Genomic DNA, 17,436 nt, shown 5'->3' with positions numbered 1-17,436 from the left:
TATACTATCATGTAAAATAAAGCATAAAAATTAAACATATCAAAATGTTTTATTTTCTCTTCAAGACAAACCAATACCAATCCTCAAAGTAATAGTACTACTAATAATGAAGTGAGGTCATTTAAAAAACTTTCTACTAGTTTTCACATTTCAGTAAAGAAGTATAATGATGTCTTTTATATAAATCTGGCACAAGGCTTAATTGTTACCTCTTTAAAGACTAAGCTGAATCTTGCCCTCTTTCATTATATGGCCAAATCATGGGCATTAACAGGAATAAATGTGATACTTCTTTTTTATCTAAAGAAGATAGGCTGTGGATTATAGAAAGGGTATGTATGATACATAAAAAGGCAATACTGAGACAAAACAAGTTCTACAACACACTATATGATGCTTGTCCAGGATATGTCACACCTATGTAGATTCTGACAATCATTTCTCAGAACCATTACAAGCAGATTTTACCATACTTCGACTGATAGCTACTACTTGATTATCTTAAGTTTTATGTCTCTTTCTGCCACTATTTTGGCAATTAACATCAACAATTTCTTGATCCTGAACCACTTTAAAAGATGAACTGAGTCTTGAAATCTGAAAGGTATCATCATATAGTTTAAGGGACAAGAGACCCAAACCAAGAGATGTCTTTACTTTCATTTCTGGCCACTTGTTTGTATAAGAAATTTAAGTGAAAAGCTATCTTGAACGTTTTTCAGGATATGGAATATCACTGTATCACATCGCACTGGCCTGGAAATGAAAGCAAACTGGACCCATGTATGGTAGGTACCTAGTCATAGGCTCTGGTGTCCTGGGACCACTCTAGTGGCAGCAGGCAGCTCCCATGGAAGAATGAGTCCCAGCTATGGGCCTAAACATTTTCCAACCGTGCACTGTTATGCTGTGATAACCATCGGTCTCAGAAGCTTAGATCAGCAAAAGCTGATTTCTCCCTCATTCTTCATGTCTACCATAAGTTGGCAGGGAGGTTCTGTTCATGGTGTCAGAGGGAAAGACAGCAGTGGATGGTCTTGCAGTGACAATACATATATGTCACTTTCAGTTACAATGCAGCAGAGAGAACCAGTCATATGATTTTGACAGATCATAGGGACAAGGAGGTGCAATCCTATTAAGTGCCCAGAATGGGCGAGAACTGGCAAAGTGTACTGACTTAACGCACTATTTAATAAAATAATAAGATAAAACTACTACTTGGAAAAGCATGAGCTTATTTATCTTAAAAATTTCTGCCTACTTCCTTCCCCAAAGTTAGCAAATATACTAAATTTTGAATGATTACTTGCATTCTGTCTCTTGGTTCACAGCAAGTCTATGTAGAGAGTTAGATTCACTTTATTTCTATTTTTACTTCTCAGTTTTAAGTTAAAGTATCATCATAAAGAAAAGCAATTAATTGGTGTTGCAGACTAATCCATATGCCACCAAAATATGATAGAATGCAAATGAAACCTGTCTCCATATGCCTTTCTCATTTGTTATTCTCTTACTCTGGTTCTTCACAGACACGTTCTTTGTACATGCAGGTTATCTCCTCTTCTAATTTATTATGCCAAAATATTCTATTTTGTTGTAATTTTTAGTTGTTATTTTTAATCTAAGTTATATACGTAACACTTATATAAGTGTTAATAAAGTGAAATGGTCAATACAATGAAATAGTGCTTTATTCAACTGTTTCTGTTATGAAGAACAGTTCCTCACAACCCCACCCTCTACTTCTTGCTCCCCAGAAACAACCACTTTAAATTCTTTTACCCATTTTTTCACCTCTATATCATCTATGTATCTATGTATCTATCTAGTCTATCTAAGACAAGCTCTTGCTCTGTACCTCAGGCTGGAGTACAGTGGCACAATCACTGCTCACTGCAGTCTTGATCTCCCAGACTCAAGTGATCCTTTTACCTCAGTCTCCCGAGTGGCTGGTACTACAGTCGCATACCACCATACCTGGCTAATGAAAAAAAATTTTTTTTTTGTAAGGACAGGTCTCACTATATTGCCTAGGCTGGTCTCAAACTCCTGGACTCAAGCAATACTCTCGATTCAGCCTCCCAAAGTGTTGGGATTACAGGTGTGAGCCACCACAGATGGCCTTTATCTCTAACTTATCTAGCCACTTCTTGATTTCTCTTGAGTATTATCCCCTGATTCCCCACTATGGAAGATAAAGATTTAGTTGTATTGACCACTACCACCTGCTCCCTCCTCTCCTCCTCAGGCAAACACGTAGTTCCCATGCCCCATCTTCTCAACAGGTATAGTGTGATTCTGATTAGATTAATATTCAATAGGTTTACATTATAATGTCTATGTAAATGTTAATCCCAGCTCAGTTATAAGGTTTATCATAACCTTTCTTTCTTTTCCTACACATACTTTGTTTTTCTTTGGGGTTACCAATTGTCCTTTTTTGGGGTTAGTTTAGCTTTTATAAAGTTATCACCCAAACTCATGCCTAGTTGCATACATCTCTCAATTTGTTAAAGTATATTAGTCATTCTTCCAATTTTATCTTTTTGAATAAATCTTTCTGGAAACTTCCAACTTGCTCCAATCTGGGCTTGCTACTACTTTCTGGGTCTGCTATTTAGCAGTGCTATAGTCTTTGGATCTCCATACATTATCATTCTGGGGATCTTTTTGTTTTGCTTTGGATCCTCTATTTCCTAGTTCTTAGGTATTCTTCCTCCTTAGTTTATGTCCTCATTTTTGTACAGCATATCCTCCAGTGGATTCCCAGGGTACATGAGAATCATTTTTTTGAATCTTTAATGTCTAAACATGGCTTTATTTTACACTCAAAATTAACTACTAGTTTAGTCAGATGTTGAATCTAGGTTAGAAGTAATTTTTTCTCAGAACTTTTTTTTTTTTTTTTTTTTGAGATGGATTCTTGCTCTGTCACCCAGGGTGGAGTGCAGTGGCGTGATCTCGGCTCACTGCAACTTCCACCTACCGGGTTCAAGTGATTCTCCTGCCTCAGCCTCCCGAGTAGCTGGGACTATAGGCGCCCACCACCATGCCTGGCTAATTTTTGTATTTTTAGTAGCGATGGGGTTTCATCATGTTGGTCAGGCTGGTTTCGAACTCCTGACTTCAGGTGATCCACCTGCTTCGGCCTCCCAAAATGCTGGAATTACAAGCGTGAGTCACCACGCTTGGCCATTTCTCAGAACTTTCAAAGTATCGCTCCATTGTCTTGCTTTTGGTGTTGCTACTGAGAAGTCTGTAGCTATTTTAATTCCTCATTCTTTGTTAGAATCTTTCTTTTCCAACTCTATGAGTCAGTAAGATTCTTTTGTTTGCAGATTTCTGAACTTTTTCAGTAATACATCTGACTGTGGGTTTGTTTTTTCTTGAGTGGGTCAGTCTATGGACTTTTCCTATCTTAAGACTCAGTTATTTTATTAATGAAAAAATTTCTCAAATTGTAATTTTGATATTTCCTTCCTTTAATTTTCTCTGTTCACTCTGAAACTCCTATTTTTAAAAATTTCTGGGCCAGTTCTCTCATTTTCTTATGTTTTTCTCTCTTCTATTTATTTTATATTCTATTTTCAGGGGAGATTTCCTCAACTTTATCTTCCAACTCTTCCACTGAGTTTTACATTTTAGAAAAATGTATACATTAGAAAAGGTATTACATTAGAAAAATATAACATTTAGAGAACAAAAAAATGTATTAAAATATGATATTTGTTTTCTTGTTCTGCATAGCCTGTTTCCTCCCAGTTGCTTTTTTCTGTTTTTGTTTGTCTTTCATTATCAAATCCTCTCTTCAAGTGTCTGGTGATCCTTGGCTGTCTTGTCCATATAAAATAGTATAAACTAAAAAGCTAAGAGGAAGTTCTGTTTGGATGGAGCTCGTTAATGGTGGGGTCCACTATAAAGTAACTGGGTGTTTCCTTGGAGCACCCCTGGGGTAAGTATATTTATAGCTGTGTGTGTGTGTGTCTTTTGCCTAGAGAAAACCCTTCCAAATCTCTTGCCTGAAGGCTATCCATACTGGTACTCTGGAGAGCAAGCTGGGGAGGCCTGGGGTCTCAAATTTAGCATTTAAGTGTTCACTACCCCTTTTCCAGTAGGGTGGTTCACACCGGAATGTGCCTGATCTCTCAGACCACACACATTCTGTTGTACACTTTTCAGAGAATTATATTTTCAGTCTTTTGCTGATATAAGGAAGGAAATCTAATTCCTCTTTCAGAAGCTTCTGACCAGTTGTCTTGTCTTCAGTTCTACCTTCATCTTCACCTGTAGCTCCTGAGCTTCTAGAGAATTTTACAATGGAAGTCAAGCTGCTTCTTTGTTTTTGACCTACCATTGACTTAAGGTTCAGCTTTCTTAGGCTGCTTAGTTGTCAATTTTCATCTGTTTTCCAAGTAACAATATTTTATTGCTACTGTTTTCTCTTTTGTTTTCTTATTTTTTGAGGGTTTATCTTTAACTGCCCTTGTCCTTGCACTGGAATTTTAGGAGGGAACAGAGCTAAATGCTTGCACTAAAGGTGCCATGTTTAAACTAAAGTTCCTCTCTGCTCTTTTATATACTACAGAATCACAGTTCCTACATATTGAAGGGATCCCTAAGAGGGCAGGTAGTTAAACTCTTTCCGTCAGAGAGCAAAAATGTTTAATTTGCAGATAAGGTGGTTAAAACTCCAGAAACTGAGTGTCTCGCCCCAAGAAATACAAAGTCACACAGATAGAGAACGTAATATTCTATGTACCTTAAATAATTATCTCTCAAAGATTTAATTGTTTGTTTGTTTTTCTAATTTAGGATACTTTCAGTTATAGCTAGATCCTTTTCTGTATTACCTTGGCATCCTCTTCCACAGGGCAGATGAGTTCTTATTAAGATATTAGGTGTTAAACTACAGTCATGTGACACGTAATGATGTTTTGATCAACAACAGACCACATATATGATGGTGGTCCCATAAGACTATAATGGAGCTAACAAATGCTATTGTCTAGTGACATCATAGCTGTCATAATGTCATAGTGCAATGGATTCAGTGTTTGTGGTGATGCCAGCCTACTGTGCTGCCAGTCATATGTAAGTATGGCACATACAATTATGTACAGTGAATAATAATAATCGATTGTGTTACTGGTTTATATATTTACTATACTATACTTTTTATCATTATTTTATAATGTACTTCTAGTTACACATATTAAAAAAAGAGTTAACTTTAAAACAGCGTCACGCAGGTCCTTCAGGATGTATTCCAGAAGAAGGCATTGTTAACACAGGAGATGACAGCTCCATGAGTGTCACTGCCCCCCAAAGACCCTCCAGGGGGACAAAACTTGGAGGTGGAAACAATGATACTGATGATCCTGACCCTGGTTAGGCCTAGCCTAATGTGCGTGTCTCCATTTTTAACAAAAAAGCTTAAAAAGTAAAATAAAAAAATTCAAAAATAGAAAAAGATCACAGAATAAAGATGTAAGAAAAAGAATGTTTGTACAGCTAAAAAACGTGTTTGTTTTGAGCTAAGTGTTATTACAAAAGAAACAAAAATTTAAAAAAAAAAGTTCATGAAGTAAAAGTTATAGTAAGGTAAGATTAATTTATTTTGAAGAAAGAACTATTGTTTAAATAAATTTAGTGTAGCCTAAGTGTACAGTGTTTATAAAGTCTACAGTAGTGCACAATAATCCTAGGCCTTCACATTCACTCACTGCTCACTCATTCCTTCGCCCAGGGCCACTTCCAAGCTCCATTCATAAGAAGTGCCCTAGACAGGTGTACCATTTTTTTTTTCTGTATACCTTACAATTTTCTGTACCTTTTATATGTTTAGATACAAAAATACTTACCATTGTTATAATTGCCTACAGTATTCAGTACAGTGCCATGCTTATATAGGTTTGTATCCTAGGAGTAACAGACTATACCATACAGCTTAGGTGTGTAGTAGGTGGTACCATTTCGTTGTGTAAGTACACTCTACGATGTTTGCACTATGATGAAATTGCCTAACAACACACTCCTCTGAATGTATCACTGTTTTTAAGCTATGCATGGCTGTTATAAAATGTGGTTAAATGTGAAGTTGGCTTATAATAATTTCAGACACAACCAAGTTTTTAAAGCAGTGGATATGCCTTAGCTATATCCTTTCGAGAAATGTACATAAAGAATTTTACAGGCTGGACACAGTGGCTCATGTCTGTAATCCCACCACTTTGGAAGGCTCAGATCACTTGAACCCAAGAGTTCCAGAGCAGCCTGGCCAATATGGCAAAACCCCGTCTCTAATGAAAATACACAAATTAGCCAGGCATGGTGGCACACACCTGTAATCCCAGCTTCTTAGGAGGCTGAGGCATGAGAATCACTTAAACCCAGGAGGTGGAGGCTGCAGTGAGCCAAGATTGAGATTCTGTCTCAAAAAAAAAAAAAAAGAAAAAGAAAAAAAGAAGAATTTTACAGAGTATCAAAATATAATTTAAATGTAGTTTGTATAGCTTTTTATATGGTAAATCAATTATTTTTAATTTTCAAGAAATATCTTAAATGGAAAAAACAGCTTGGTTTGTTCCAACTTCCATCATTTATTTGTTAAATTTTATAAGAAAACACAGGCTTTGAAGAAAAGGCGTTTGTAGAGAAAAAAAGGAGTGCGATTTGGGAAAGATTCAACTTATTTTAAAATGATGCTACTTTCTTTTATTTCCAGTGTGATACAGGCTACAGCCTTAAAATATTACTAAAGTATAATAATAAAATACTTTTGATAAGATAATTCCTTTTAGTCCATAAAAGTTTTAAGAGCTTTATGAAACTGGGCACTAACAGAGCTTTCACAAATGCAGCACTCTATGGAGGAAAATGAAGAATGAAGAGAAAATTGTCCTTAAATACTTACAGATTCTTTTCTGCCCATAGTTTTGCTGTGTGAGCGGGAACGTGAGATGTTGCTAAAAAAGGAATCTTTTTTAGTAGCAGATGAAGGTGGGGAGCCAGTGAATTCTCTTCCTCCAGGCAAACTCTCAACACTTGGAGATGAACTGATGTTTTTAGAACTTTGCCCTGTAAGAAAAATTAAGTAGCAATAATGAAACACCAGACTCTTTCACTAAGCTACTTAATCTACTGTTTTTAAGAAATGATGATCAATTATGATTCCACTAGGTTGATACTATCAACATAATGACACTATGGAGTATTAAAATGCATGCATTTGTATGTATCAGAATAGCCACCAGTTTTTTAAAAAACAGTGAAGTATCTACCACCATAGTTTTCTATGTTTTTTATACTACAATTATCCAAGCATTGCACACATATAAAAGAACTAAAAAAAAAGGGGGGGGCACCCAAGATGGCCGAATAGGAACAGCTCCAGTCCCCAGTTCCCAGCGTGAGCAACACAGAAGACGGGTGATTTCTGCATTTTCAACTGAGGTGCAGACTGACACCTCACACGACTGGGTGCACCTCTGAGACGAAGCTTCCAGAGCAAGAATCAGACAGCAACACCCACTGTTCAGCAATATTCTATCTTCTGCAGCCTCTGCTGCTGATACCCAGGCAAACAGGGTCTGGAGTGGACCTCAAGCAAACTCCAACAGACCTGCAGCTGAGGGTCCTGACTGTTAGAAGGAAAGCTAACAAACAGAAAGGACACCCATACCAAAACCCCATGAGTACGTCACCATCATCAAAAACCAAAGGGAGATAAAACGACAAAGATGGGGAAAAAGCAGTGCAGAAAAGCTGGAAATTCAAAAAATCAGAGCGCATCTACCCCTCCAAAGGAACGCAGTTCATCGCCAGCAATGGAACAAAACTGGACAGAAAATGACTTTGACGAGTTGAGAGAAGAAAGCTTCAGTCGGTCAAAATTCTCAGAGCTAAAGGAGGAACTACATACCCAGCGCAAAGAAACTAAAAACCTTGAAAAACGAATGGATGAATGGATAACAAGAATAATCAATGCAGAGAAGACCATAAAAGAACAGATAGAGATGAAAACCATGACACGAGAACTATGTGACAAATGCACAAGCTTCAGTAACCGAATCGATCAACTGGAAGAAAGAGTATCAGTGACTGAAGATCAAATGAATGAAATGAAGCGAGAAGAGAAGTGTAGAGAAAAAAGAGTAAAAAGAAATGAACAAAGCCTCCATGAAATATATGATTATGTGAAAAGACCAAATCTACGTCTGATTGGTGTGCCTGAAAATGACGGAGAAAATGGAACCAAGTTGGAAAACACTCTGCAAGATATCATCCAGGAGAACAACGTCCCCAACATAGTAAGGTAGGCCAACATTCAAATTCAGGAAATACAGAGAATGCCACAAAGATACTCCTCGAGAAGAGCAACTCCAAGACACATAATTGTCAGATTCACCAAAGTTGAAATGAAGGAAAAAATGTTAAGGGCAGCCAGAGAGAAAGGTCGGGTTACCCACAAACAGAAGCGCATCAGACTAATAGCAGATCTCTCGGCAGAAACTCTACAAGCCTGAAGAGAGTGGGGGCCAATATTCAACATTCTTAAAGAAAAGAATTTTCAACCCAGAATTTCATATCCAGTCAAACTAAGTTTCATAAGTGAAGGAGAAATAAAATCCTTTACAGACAAGCAAATGCTTAGAGATTTTGTCACCACCAGGCTTGCCCTACAAGAGATCCTGAAGGAAGCACTAAACATGGAAAGGAACAATCGGTACCAGCCATTGCAAAAACATGCCAAAATGTAAAGTTCATCAATGCTAGGAAGAAACTGCATCAACTAATGAGCAAAATAACCAGCTAATATCATAATGACAGGATCAAGTTCACACATAAAAATATTAACCTTAAATGTAAATGGACTAAATGGTCCAATTAAAAGACACAGACTGGCAAACTGGATAAAGAGTCAAGAATCATCAGTTTGCTGTATTCAGGAGACCCATCTCACATGCAGAGACACACATAGGCTCAAAATAAAGGGATGGAGGAAGATCTACCAAGCAAATGGAAAACAAAAAAAAGCAGGGGTTGCAATCCTAGTCTCTGATAAAACAGACTTTAAATCATCAAAGATCAAAAGAGACAAGGCCATTACATAATGGTAAAGGGATCAATTCATCAGGAAGAGCTAACTATCCTACATACATATGCACCCAATACAGGAGCACCCAGATTCATAAAGCAAGTCCTTGGAGACTTACAAAGAGACTTAGACTCCCATGCAATAATAATGGGAGACTTTAACACCCCACTGTCAACATTAGACAGATCAACGAGACAAAGTTAACAAAGATCCAGGAATTGAACTCAACTCTGCAACAAGCAGACCTAACAGACATCTACAGAACTCTCCACTCCAAACCAACAGAATATATATTCTTCTCAGCACCACACTGCACTTATTCCAAAATTGACCACATAGTTGGAAGTAAAGCACTCCTCAGCAAATGTAAAAGAAGAGAAATTATAACAAACTGTCTCTCAGACCACAGTGCAATCAAACTAGAACTCAGGACTAAGAAACTCAATCAAAACCACTCAACTACATGGAAACTGAACAACCTGCTCCTGAATGACTACTGGGTACATAATAAAATGAAGGCAGAAATAAAGATGTTCTTTGAAACCAATGAGAACAAAGATACAATATACCAGAATCTCTGGGACACATTTAAAGCAGTGTGTAGAGGGAAATTTATAGCACTAAATGCCCACAAGAGAAAGCAGGAAAGATCTAAAATTGACACCCTAACATCACAATGAAAAGAACTAGAGAAGCAAGAGCAAACACATTCAAAAGCTAGCAGAAGGCAAGAAATAACTAAGATCAGAGCAGAACTGAAGGAGACAGAGACACAGAAAACCCTCCCCAAAATCAATGAATCCAGGAGCTGGTTTTTTGAAAAGATCAACAAAATTGATAGACCGCTAGCAAGACTAATAAAGATGAAAAGAGAGAAGAATCAAATTGATGCAATAAAAAATGATAAAGGGGATATCACCACTGACCCCACAGAAATACAAACTACCATCGGAGAATACTATAAACACCTCTATGCAAATAAACTAGAAAACCTAGAAGAAATGGATAAATCCTGGACACTTACACCCTCCCAAGACTAAACCAGGAAGAAGTTGAGTCCCTGAATAGACCAATAGCAGGCTCTGAAATTGAGGCAATAATTAATAGCCTACCAACCAATCCTGCTGGAGAGGATGTGGAGAAATAGGAACACTTTTACACTGTTGGTGGGACTGTAAACTAGTTCAACCATTGTGGAAGACAGTGTGGCGATTCCTCAAGGATCTAGAACTAGAAATACCATTTGACCCAGCCATCCCATTACTGGGGATATACCCAAAGGATTATAAATCATGCTGCTATAAAGACACATGCATATGTATGTTTACTGTGGCACTATTCACAATAGCAAAGACTTGGAATCAACCCAAATGTCCATCAGTAACAGACTGGATTAAGAAAATGTGGCACATATACACCATGGAATACTATGCAGCCATAAAAAAGGATGAGTTTGTGTCCTTTGTAGGGACATGGATGCAGCTGGAAACCATCATTCTCAGCAAACTATCACAAGAACAGAAAACCAAACACCGCATGTTCTCACTCATAGGTGGGAACTGAACAATGAGATCACTTGGACACAGGAAGGGGAACATCACACACCGAGGCCTATTGTGGGGAGTGGGGAGGTGGGAGGGATAGCATTAGGAGATATACCTAATATAAATGACAAGTTAATGGGTGCAGCACACCAACATGGCACATGTATACATATGTAACAAACCTGCACATTGTACACATGTACCCTAGAACTTAAAGTATAATAATAATTTAAAAAATCCACTTGTAACTGCTGCTAATCAGAGGGTATATTCAGGGCAACTTGAATCTGTACTCCTAAGTTGCAATCTTCAAGCTTGGCCCAAATAAACTCTCTACTTATATTAAAAAAAAAAAAAATCAAAGTTTCAGTAAATAATGGTTAAATAACTAGGTTTTTCTTCACTAATGGAATCATCCCTTAATTACAGAAACCAGAATCTATTATACTGCACTTTACACTAGCAAGATTAAAAAAAATCCAAATCTTTGGCCAAAGTTTTTCAAAAAAGCATCTCTCCTCTTCCCTCTGGTAAAGGAAGGTGTCAATGAGAATTCAGGAACATTAACATTTTAGCAAAAACCTGAAGGTGAAGTACCCGCTTTGCAGAAGATATGCAAAAACAGCAAGTCCTAAGGCCCTAATGCAGGATCTTTGTGTGTTCAAGGAGATCACAAAGTGACCAGTATGGTTAGAGCTAAGAGCGAGGAGGAGAAGGGTAAGAGATGAGGTTTGAGAGCAAGCAGGGGGATTAGAACAGGTCGGGATTTGTAGATGATTTTGATTACTTTTACTCTGAGAAGGGAAGCTACGGGATGTCACTAGAGGGTTTGAAGAGAGGAGTGACAGGATTTGACTTACATTTTAAAAGGACTGCTCTGGCTGTTGTGTTGAGAACAGAATCAGAGACAGGCAAGGGGGGGTGAGTCGGGGGGAACAAAGGCAAAAGCAGAGGAACCAATTTTTGCTAATGCAAAAATGTAAATACTCAGAATGATCATAGCTTGGTGGTGAGAAGTGGTCATATTTTGGACAAAAGTGACTGGATTTACTGATGAACCCACTAGGAGTATGAGAGAAAGAGAAGAGTCAAGCTTAACTTCCAATTTTTGGCCTAAGCAAGAAGAATGATGGAGTGGCTATTTACTGAGGTGGGGAAGAGTGAAGAGAAGCAGGTTTTAGGAATAAGATCAGCTGTTTAGTTTTAGACCTGCTGAGTCTATGGTGCCAAGTCAGATATCCAAATAGAGATGTCACATAAGCAGTGGGGAATGAGTCTGGATTTCAGGGAAGAGATGTGAGCTAGAGATACAAGTTTGGAAGTCAGTACTGTAAAGACTGTATTTAAACCATGAGGTTATCAATGGAGAAGGGATAGACAGAAAAGGGATTTAGGCCCACAGATTGGCCCCTTGGAAATTGTCACAATTTAAAAGTCAGAGATATCATGAGAAAGCAGCAAAGCTGATTGACAAGCAGCAGCCAGAGGTAGGAAGAAAATCAAGTAGATACTAATAGTTACTTTATAGACTAACCTTCTCCAATCTTGGGTCAAAGGTTGTTACAATATAGTTAGAATAGTAATTACCTACTCCCAGTCCCTGAGAGTCCCTGATTGTCCCTGATCTCAAGACAATTTTATTACACTGAAGCTTCCTCTGCATTAAACATGAAGTATTCAGATTAAGTTTCTGTCCTCCCAGAGTGCAGAACCTAGGGGCAAGGAGATAAATGATAAACCAAGAATGCTAACAAGAATGTTGTATTTCTTAGGAGAGAGCTATTACCTCTTCCTTGGATAGAAGGAGAGAGTCAAGCCACATTTCAGAAGGAAGTGTGGCAGATTTGGAGGGCTGATGTATCTCTCTTTAAGGAAGTATTTGTGACTTCAAGGAAGATGGTTAGCTGATAGCCTCTAGCTATTAGATTGTTCAGGATCTGCCTCAGGTTTTAAACTAAGATCATGCTCTTCTCAGGGTGGTTCCCAGCTAGTGACTGGGAATAAAGGGTCTACCAATTTCCAGTCAATACAGAACTCCTCTAATAGGAAATCTTGGCTGCAGAGTTCCCCTTTGAACTGGCAGAGACTTGTTAGATTTGCATCATGGTCTGCCCCCATCCCTCTGCCCAACTCTGATTCCTCCTCTTTTCCTTTCACATGTGTTATTCCCCCAATAAACTTTCTGTACTTCTAATTCTATCTCAGGGTATGCTTCCTGAAGAATCCAACTTGTAATGCATGATATTGGAGCTGAGTCTTGAAGGACTCCTGAAGTTAGGAAAGAGTAGAGAACAGGCCCCAAGGCCTAGAAGTATCCTATGCTTATAAGGGCCTAGACTATGAAAATTCCAACTAGGCCTTTATCTCTTCCCTTCTCTGCCTCCATGTTCCCCACCCACCACCAGGACTCTAGGCCTTAACTTCCCAGGGATACCTTTTCATAATAATAAGCTCAATAACACGGGGTCCTAGAATATTAGAACCAAACAAGATCTCAGGAACCACCTATTTTTTTTCTATTTTTAAAATTATCCCACTTATATGCAAATACACTTTCATTATAAATATTGAAAACAACACTTTGAGATATAATTCTTATGCCATAACATTCACCTTTTAAAATAATATCATTCAGTATTTTTTAAAGTATATTTACAGAGATGCATGACCATCAAAACTATCTACTTGAGAACAACTTAATCACTGATAAAAGAAAATTTGTGGCCATTAGCAGTTATTCCCAATATGCCCCCTCTTCTCATAGTCCTTGCAATCACAATCTACTTCTGGCTCTATGAATTTGCCTTTTCTAGACATGTCATGTACATGGAATGATATTATATGTGGTCTTCTGTGACTGGCTTCTTTCTCTTGGGACAGTGCTTAAAAGTCCATCTATTTTATAGCATTTATTAGCACTTCATTCCTTTCATTGCCAAATACTATTCCACTGTATGGGTACCACATTTGGTTTATATACTCATCAGTTGATGAACATTTAGCTTATACCCATTTTTGGCTATTATGAATAATGCTGCTATGAACATTCCTGTTTAAGTTTTTATGTGGACATATTGTTTCCCTTTGTCTCAGGTAGATATCTAGAAGTGGAACTGGTGGGTCAATATGGCAACTTTGCATTTAATATTTTGAGAAACTGCCAGTTTTCAAAAGTGACTACACCATTTTACATTTCCATCAGTATTGTATAAGCGTTCCAATTTCTCCACATGCTTGTCAACACTTACTCTCAGCTATCTTTTTATTTCAGCCAGCCTAGTGGGTGTGAGATGGTATCTCACTGTGATTTTGATTTGCAATTTTCCAATGGCTCATGATGCTTAGCATCCTTTCAGGTACTTATTAGACACTCATCTTCTTCAGAAAAATGTTTATTCAAATCTTTTGCCCATTTAAAAAGTTGGGGTATTTTCCTTTTTATTTTTGAGTTGTAAGTGTTCTTCATATGTTCTGGGTGCAAGTTCCTTATCAAACATATGATTTGCAAAAAATTCTTCTGTTCTGTGTTTGTCTTTTCACTTATTAATGGTGTCCTTGGAAGCCCAAAACTACTTAATTGGATGAAGTCTCATCTACCTATTTTTTCTTTTGTTGCTTGTGCTCATGGTGTCATATCTAAGAAACTACTGCCTAACCTGAGGTCATGAAGATTTACTCAAGTTTTCTTCTAAGGGTGTTATAGTTATAACTCCAGAATTTAATTCTATGACTTCTTTTGAGTTAATTTTTGTATACAGTGTGAAGAAGTAGCTCAAGTTCATTCTTTTGCATGTGGATATCTAGTTTTCCCAGAACTATTTGTAAAAAAGACTACTCTTTCCACACAAATAATCTTGGCACCCATGTTGAATATCAACTTACCATACTCTCAACTCTATTCCATTTATATATGATGATCTTTATGTCAGTATCACATTGTTTTGATGAAAATAACTATATAATAAGTTTTGAAATCAAGACGTGAGTTCTCCAGCTTTGTTCTCTTTCAAGATTGTTTTGGGGGTGCTTTGCATTTCCATATGAATTTTAGAATCAGTTTATCATTTTCTCCAAAAAAGACATCTGGAATTTTGATAGGTATTACAGCGAATATGTACATCAATCTGGTAGTACTGCCATATTAACAATACAAGATTTATGAAAAATAAATTTATATTATCTTTTATATTTACCTACACAGCTACCTTTATCAGAACTCTTTGTCTTTGTGTGGATTTGAACTGATGTCTTGTGTCCTTTCATTTCAGCCTGAGGGACTTTATCATGTCTTACAGGGAAGGTTTACTAGCACTGAATACTCTCAGTTTCTATTTATCTGTAATTGTCTGAATTTCTCTTTCCTTTTTGAAGAATAGTTTTATTGGATATATAATAGAACTCTAGACTGACCGGCTTTTCATTATTTTGAATATGTCATCCTACTGCCTTCTGGACTCTCTGGTTTTTGATGAGAAGTCAACTTTCAATCTTACTGAGGAACTCTTATGTATTATGAGCTGTTTTTCTATTGCTGCTTTCAAGACCCTCTTTGTTGTCAGCTTTTGACAGTCTATGATGTGTCTAGGTGTAGATCTCTTTGAGTTTATCCTGCTTGGAGTTAACTGGACTTCTTTGAGGTATGTACTAATGATTTTCATAAAAATTGTGAAATATTTCAGCCAGCATTTCTTCAAATATTCCATCTTCCCCTCTCTTTTTCTTCTCTCCTTCTGAGGCTCTCACTATCTGTACGTTATTATGCTTCATGGTGTTCTGCAGGTCCTTGAGGCTTTGTTTTTCTTTATTCTTTGTCTTTCTGTTCCTCTGACTGGATAATTTCAGTTGACATATATTCCAAGTTCTGATTCTTTGTCAACTCAAATCTGCTGTTGAGCCCCTGTAATAACTTTTAAAATTTCAGTTGCTGTATTTTTCAACCTCAGAATATCTATTTAATTCTCTTTTTATAAAGCCCTTATCTTTTTACTGATATTCTCTATTTGATGAGACACTCTTCCCATTCATTCCTTCAGTTCTTTAGAAAGGGTTTCTTGCAGTTCTTTGACATATTTACAGTAGCTGACTTAAAGTCTTTATCCAGTAAGTCTAATGTCCAGGCTTCCTCTGACAGAGTCTGTATTGCCTGCTTTTTCCCCATTGTGTGGGCCATACTTTCCTGTGTTTTTTTTTTTCTTTCTCATGCCTTATAAATTTATTGAAAACTGGACATTTTAATAATATGTGGCAACTCTGGGAATCAGATCCCATTTCACCATCTGAACTTGTTTTTCTTGCCATTTGTTGCTGTTTTAGTAACTTTATTAAATTAATTCTGTGAAGTCTATATTCTTTGTTGTGTGTGGTCATGGAAGTTTCTGCCTGGTTAGCTTAGTGGTCCATAAAGAGACACAGATTTCCTTTCATTAAATGCCTTGAACCAGTAAGTCTGTTAGCCTTTGCAAGGGGCTCTTTGTATGTGTTGTGACAGCAGTCAGTTTACAACTCTTAGCCTTCATTCCTGCGTTTTAGAGCCTTAAGTTCACTAAGAGTTGGGAGATTATGCCCCCCTCAAGTCTTCTGTGGGCATGTGCACAATACTGCACACCCGTGTGGTCTTCTAGAATCCCAGGAATATGTTGGAGCTTTTCAAAGCCCCTATGGACATCTCGTTCCCCAGATCTTCCTTTTCAGTTTTTGGCTAGCCTCTGATTTTCCTGTTAAATTTTTGGCTAGCATCTTGTTTTCTCCAACTGGTAATGCTGCCTTAAGCAGCTATGATGTTTAATAATTCCTACTGACAATTTAACATACACTTAATGATAGGGTTTGTTAGCATAAGGCCCTATGAGTGAGCTCTGGGGAGCTGCTGAACATGTCAAATGGTGACAATTCACTGGGGATAGAAGTTTTAGGGTACTCCAGACACATTCTGCATCCTCGTGTGGTTGTAAGGTTACTTACTAGTTTTCAAAGCTACTGTAGAGCTGGAAAGAGGGTGATGGGAATAGGGCAAGCTAATACACCATAAAACTCGCTGTTCGTACTAAGATTCAGCCAGTTTTCCTTGATTGTTGTCATCCTTTGGTTAACTTTCAGAGTTCTGAAAAAGTTGGTTTTTGATCATTTTTGTCACTGTTCTTATGATTTTATGGAGGAATAGATTTTCAGGGGTCCCTGCCATGCTACTCCAAAGGTGCTTCTCTCTCCTGACTTGCTTTCTGAACCTACCTTGATCTAGGAAATTTGTCTATGTCATATGTCCTCTTTTTAAGAGCTGTGAAGAAAAAAATTCTGTAGCACTCTTGAGTAGTCATTTAGGTTTCTTCTAATGTTTAGCTATTCCAAACAAAACACCAATTAACATTTTAGAAAGGTACATCTTAGGCACAAACAGTTGGCTATTTCTACAAGGTAGAATTATGTAAGTGGAACTGCTATGTATAACTATATGCACATTTTAAATTTAGATAAATAATTCCAAATTGCCCTAAGGTTTTAACAATTTATAAGTCTCTTGCAATTTCTGAAGGCCTATCACCTTTGTGGAGACTGAATATGATGTGCTATTTTATATATGTGTGTGTGTATGCACATGTGTTTATATGTAAATATAACATGACATTATATCTTTATCTACTCATCTATTTATGTGGTTAATAAGATAGAGGAGGACTTCACTATGTTAGCTTAAAGTTTCCTGATAACTAGAGAGGCTGAGTATCTTTTAACATATCTACAGCACATTTTAAGGTCCTTTGTGAACTCTCTGCTCATTTTACTTTTCAAAGCTGA

At 37.3% G+C, this 17,436-nt stretch overlaps 1 protein-coding gene across 2 annotated transcripts in view; it reads right to left on the bottom strand.

Annotated features, from left to right (window-relative positions):
- Positions 1-17,436, bottom strand: part of TBC1D5 (TBC1 domain family member 5) — a 564,710-nt gene that overhangs the window by 50,672 nt on the left and 496,602 nt on the right. For both annotated transcript variants that reach the window (XM_015132185.3, NM_001258153.1), the window contains 1 exon segment: positions 6,917-7,080. In XM_015132185.3, the coding sequence (XP_014987671.1) occupies positions 6,917-7,080 (164 nt within the window).

This window comes from Macaca mulatta, chromosome 2, assembly GCF_049350105.2.
Source record: "Macaca mulatta isolate MMU2019108-1 chromosome 2, T2T-MMU8v2.0, whole genome shotgun sequence".
Lineage (NCBI taxonomy): Eukaryota > Metazoa > Chordata > Mammalia > Primates > Cercopithecidae > Macaca > Macaca mulatta.
This window is presented reverse-complemented; position numbering and strand designations above follow the sequence as displayed.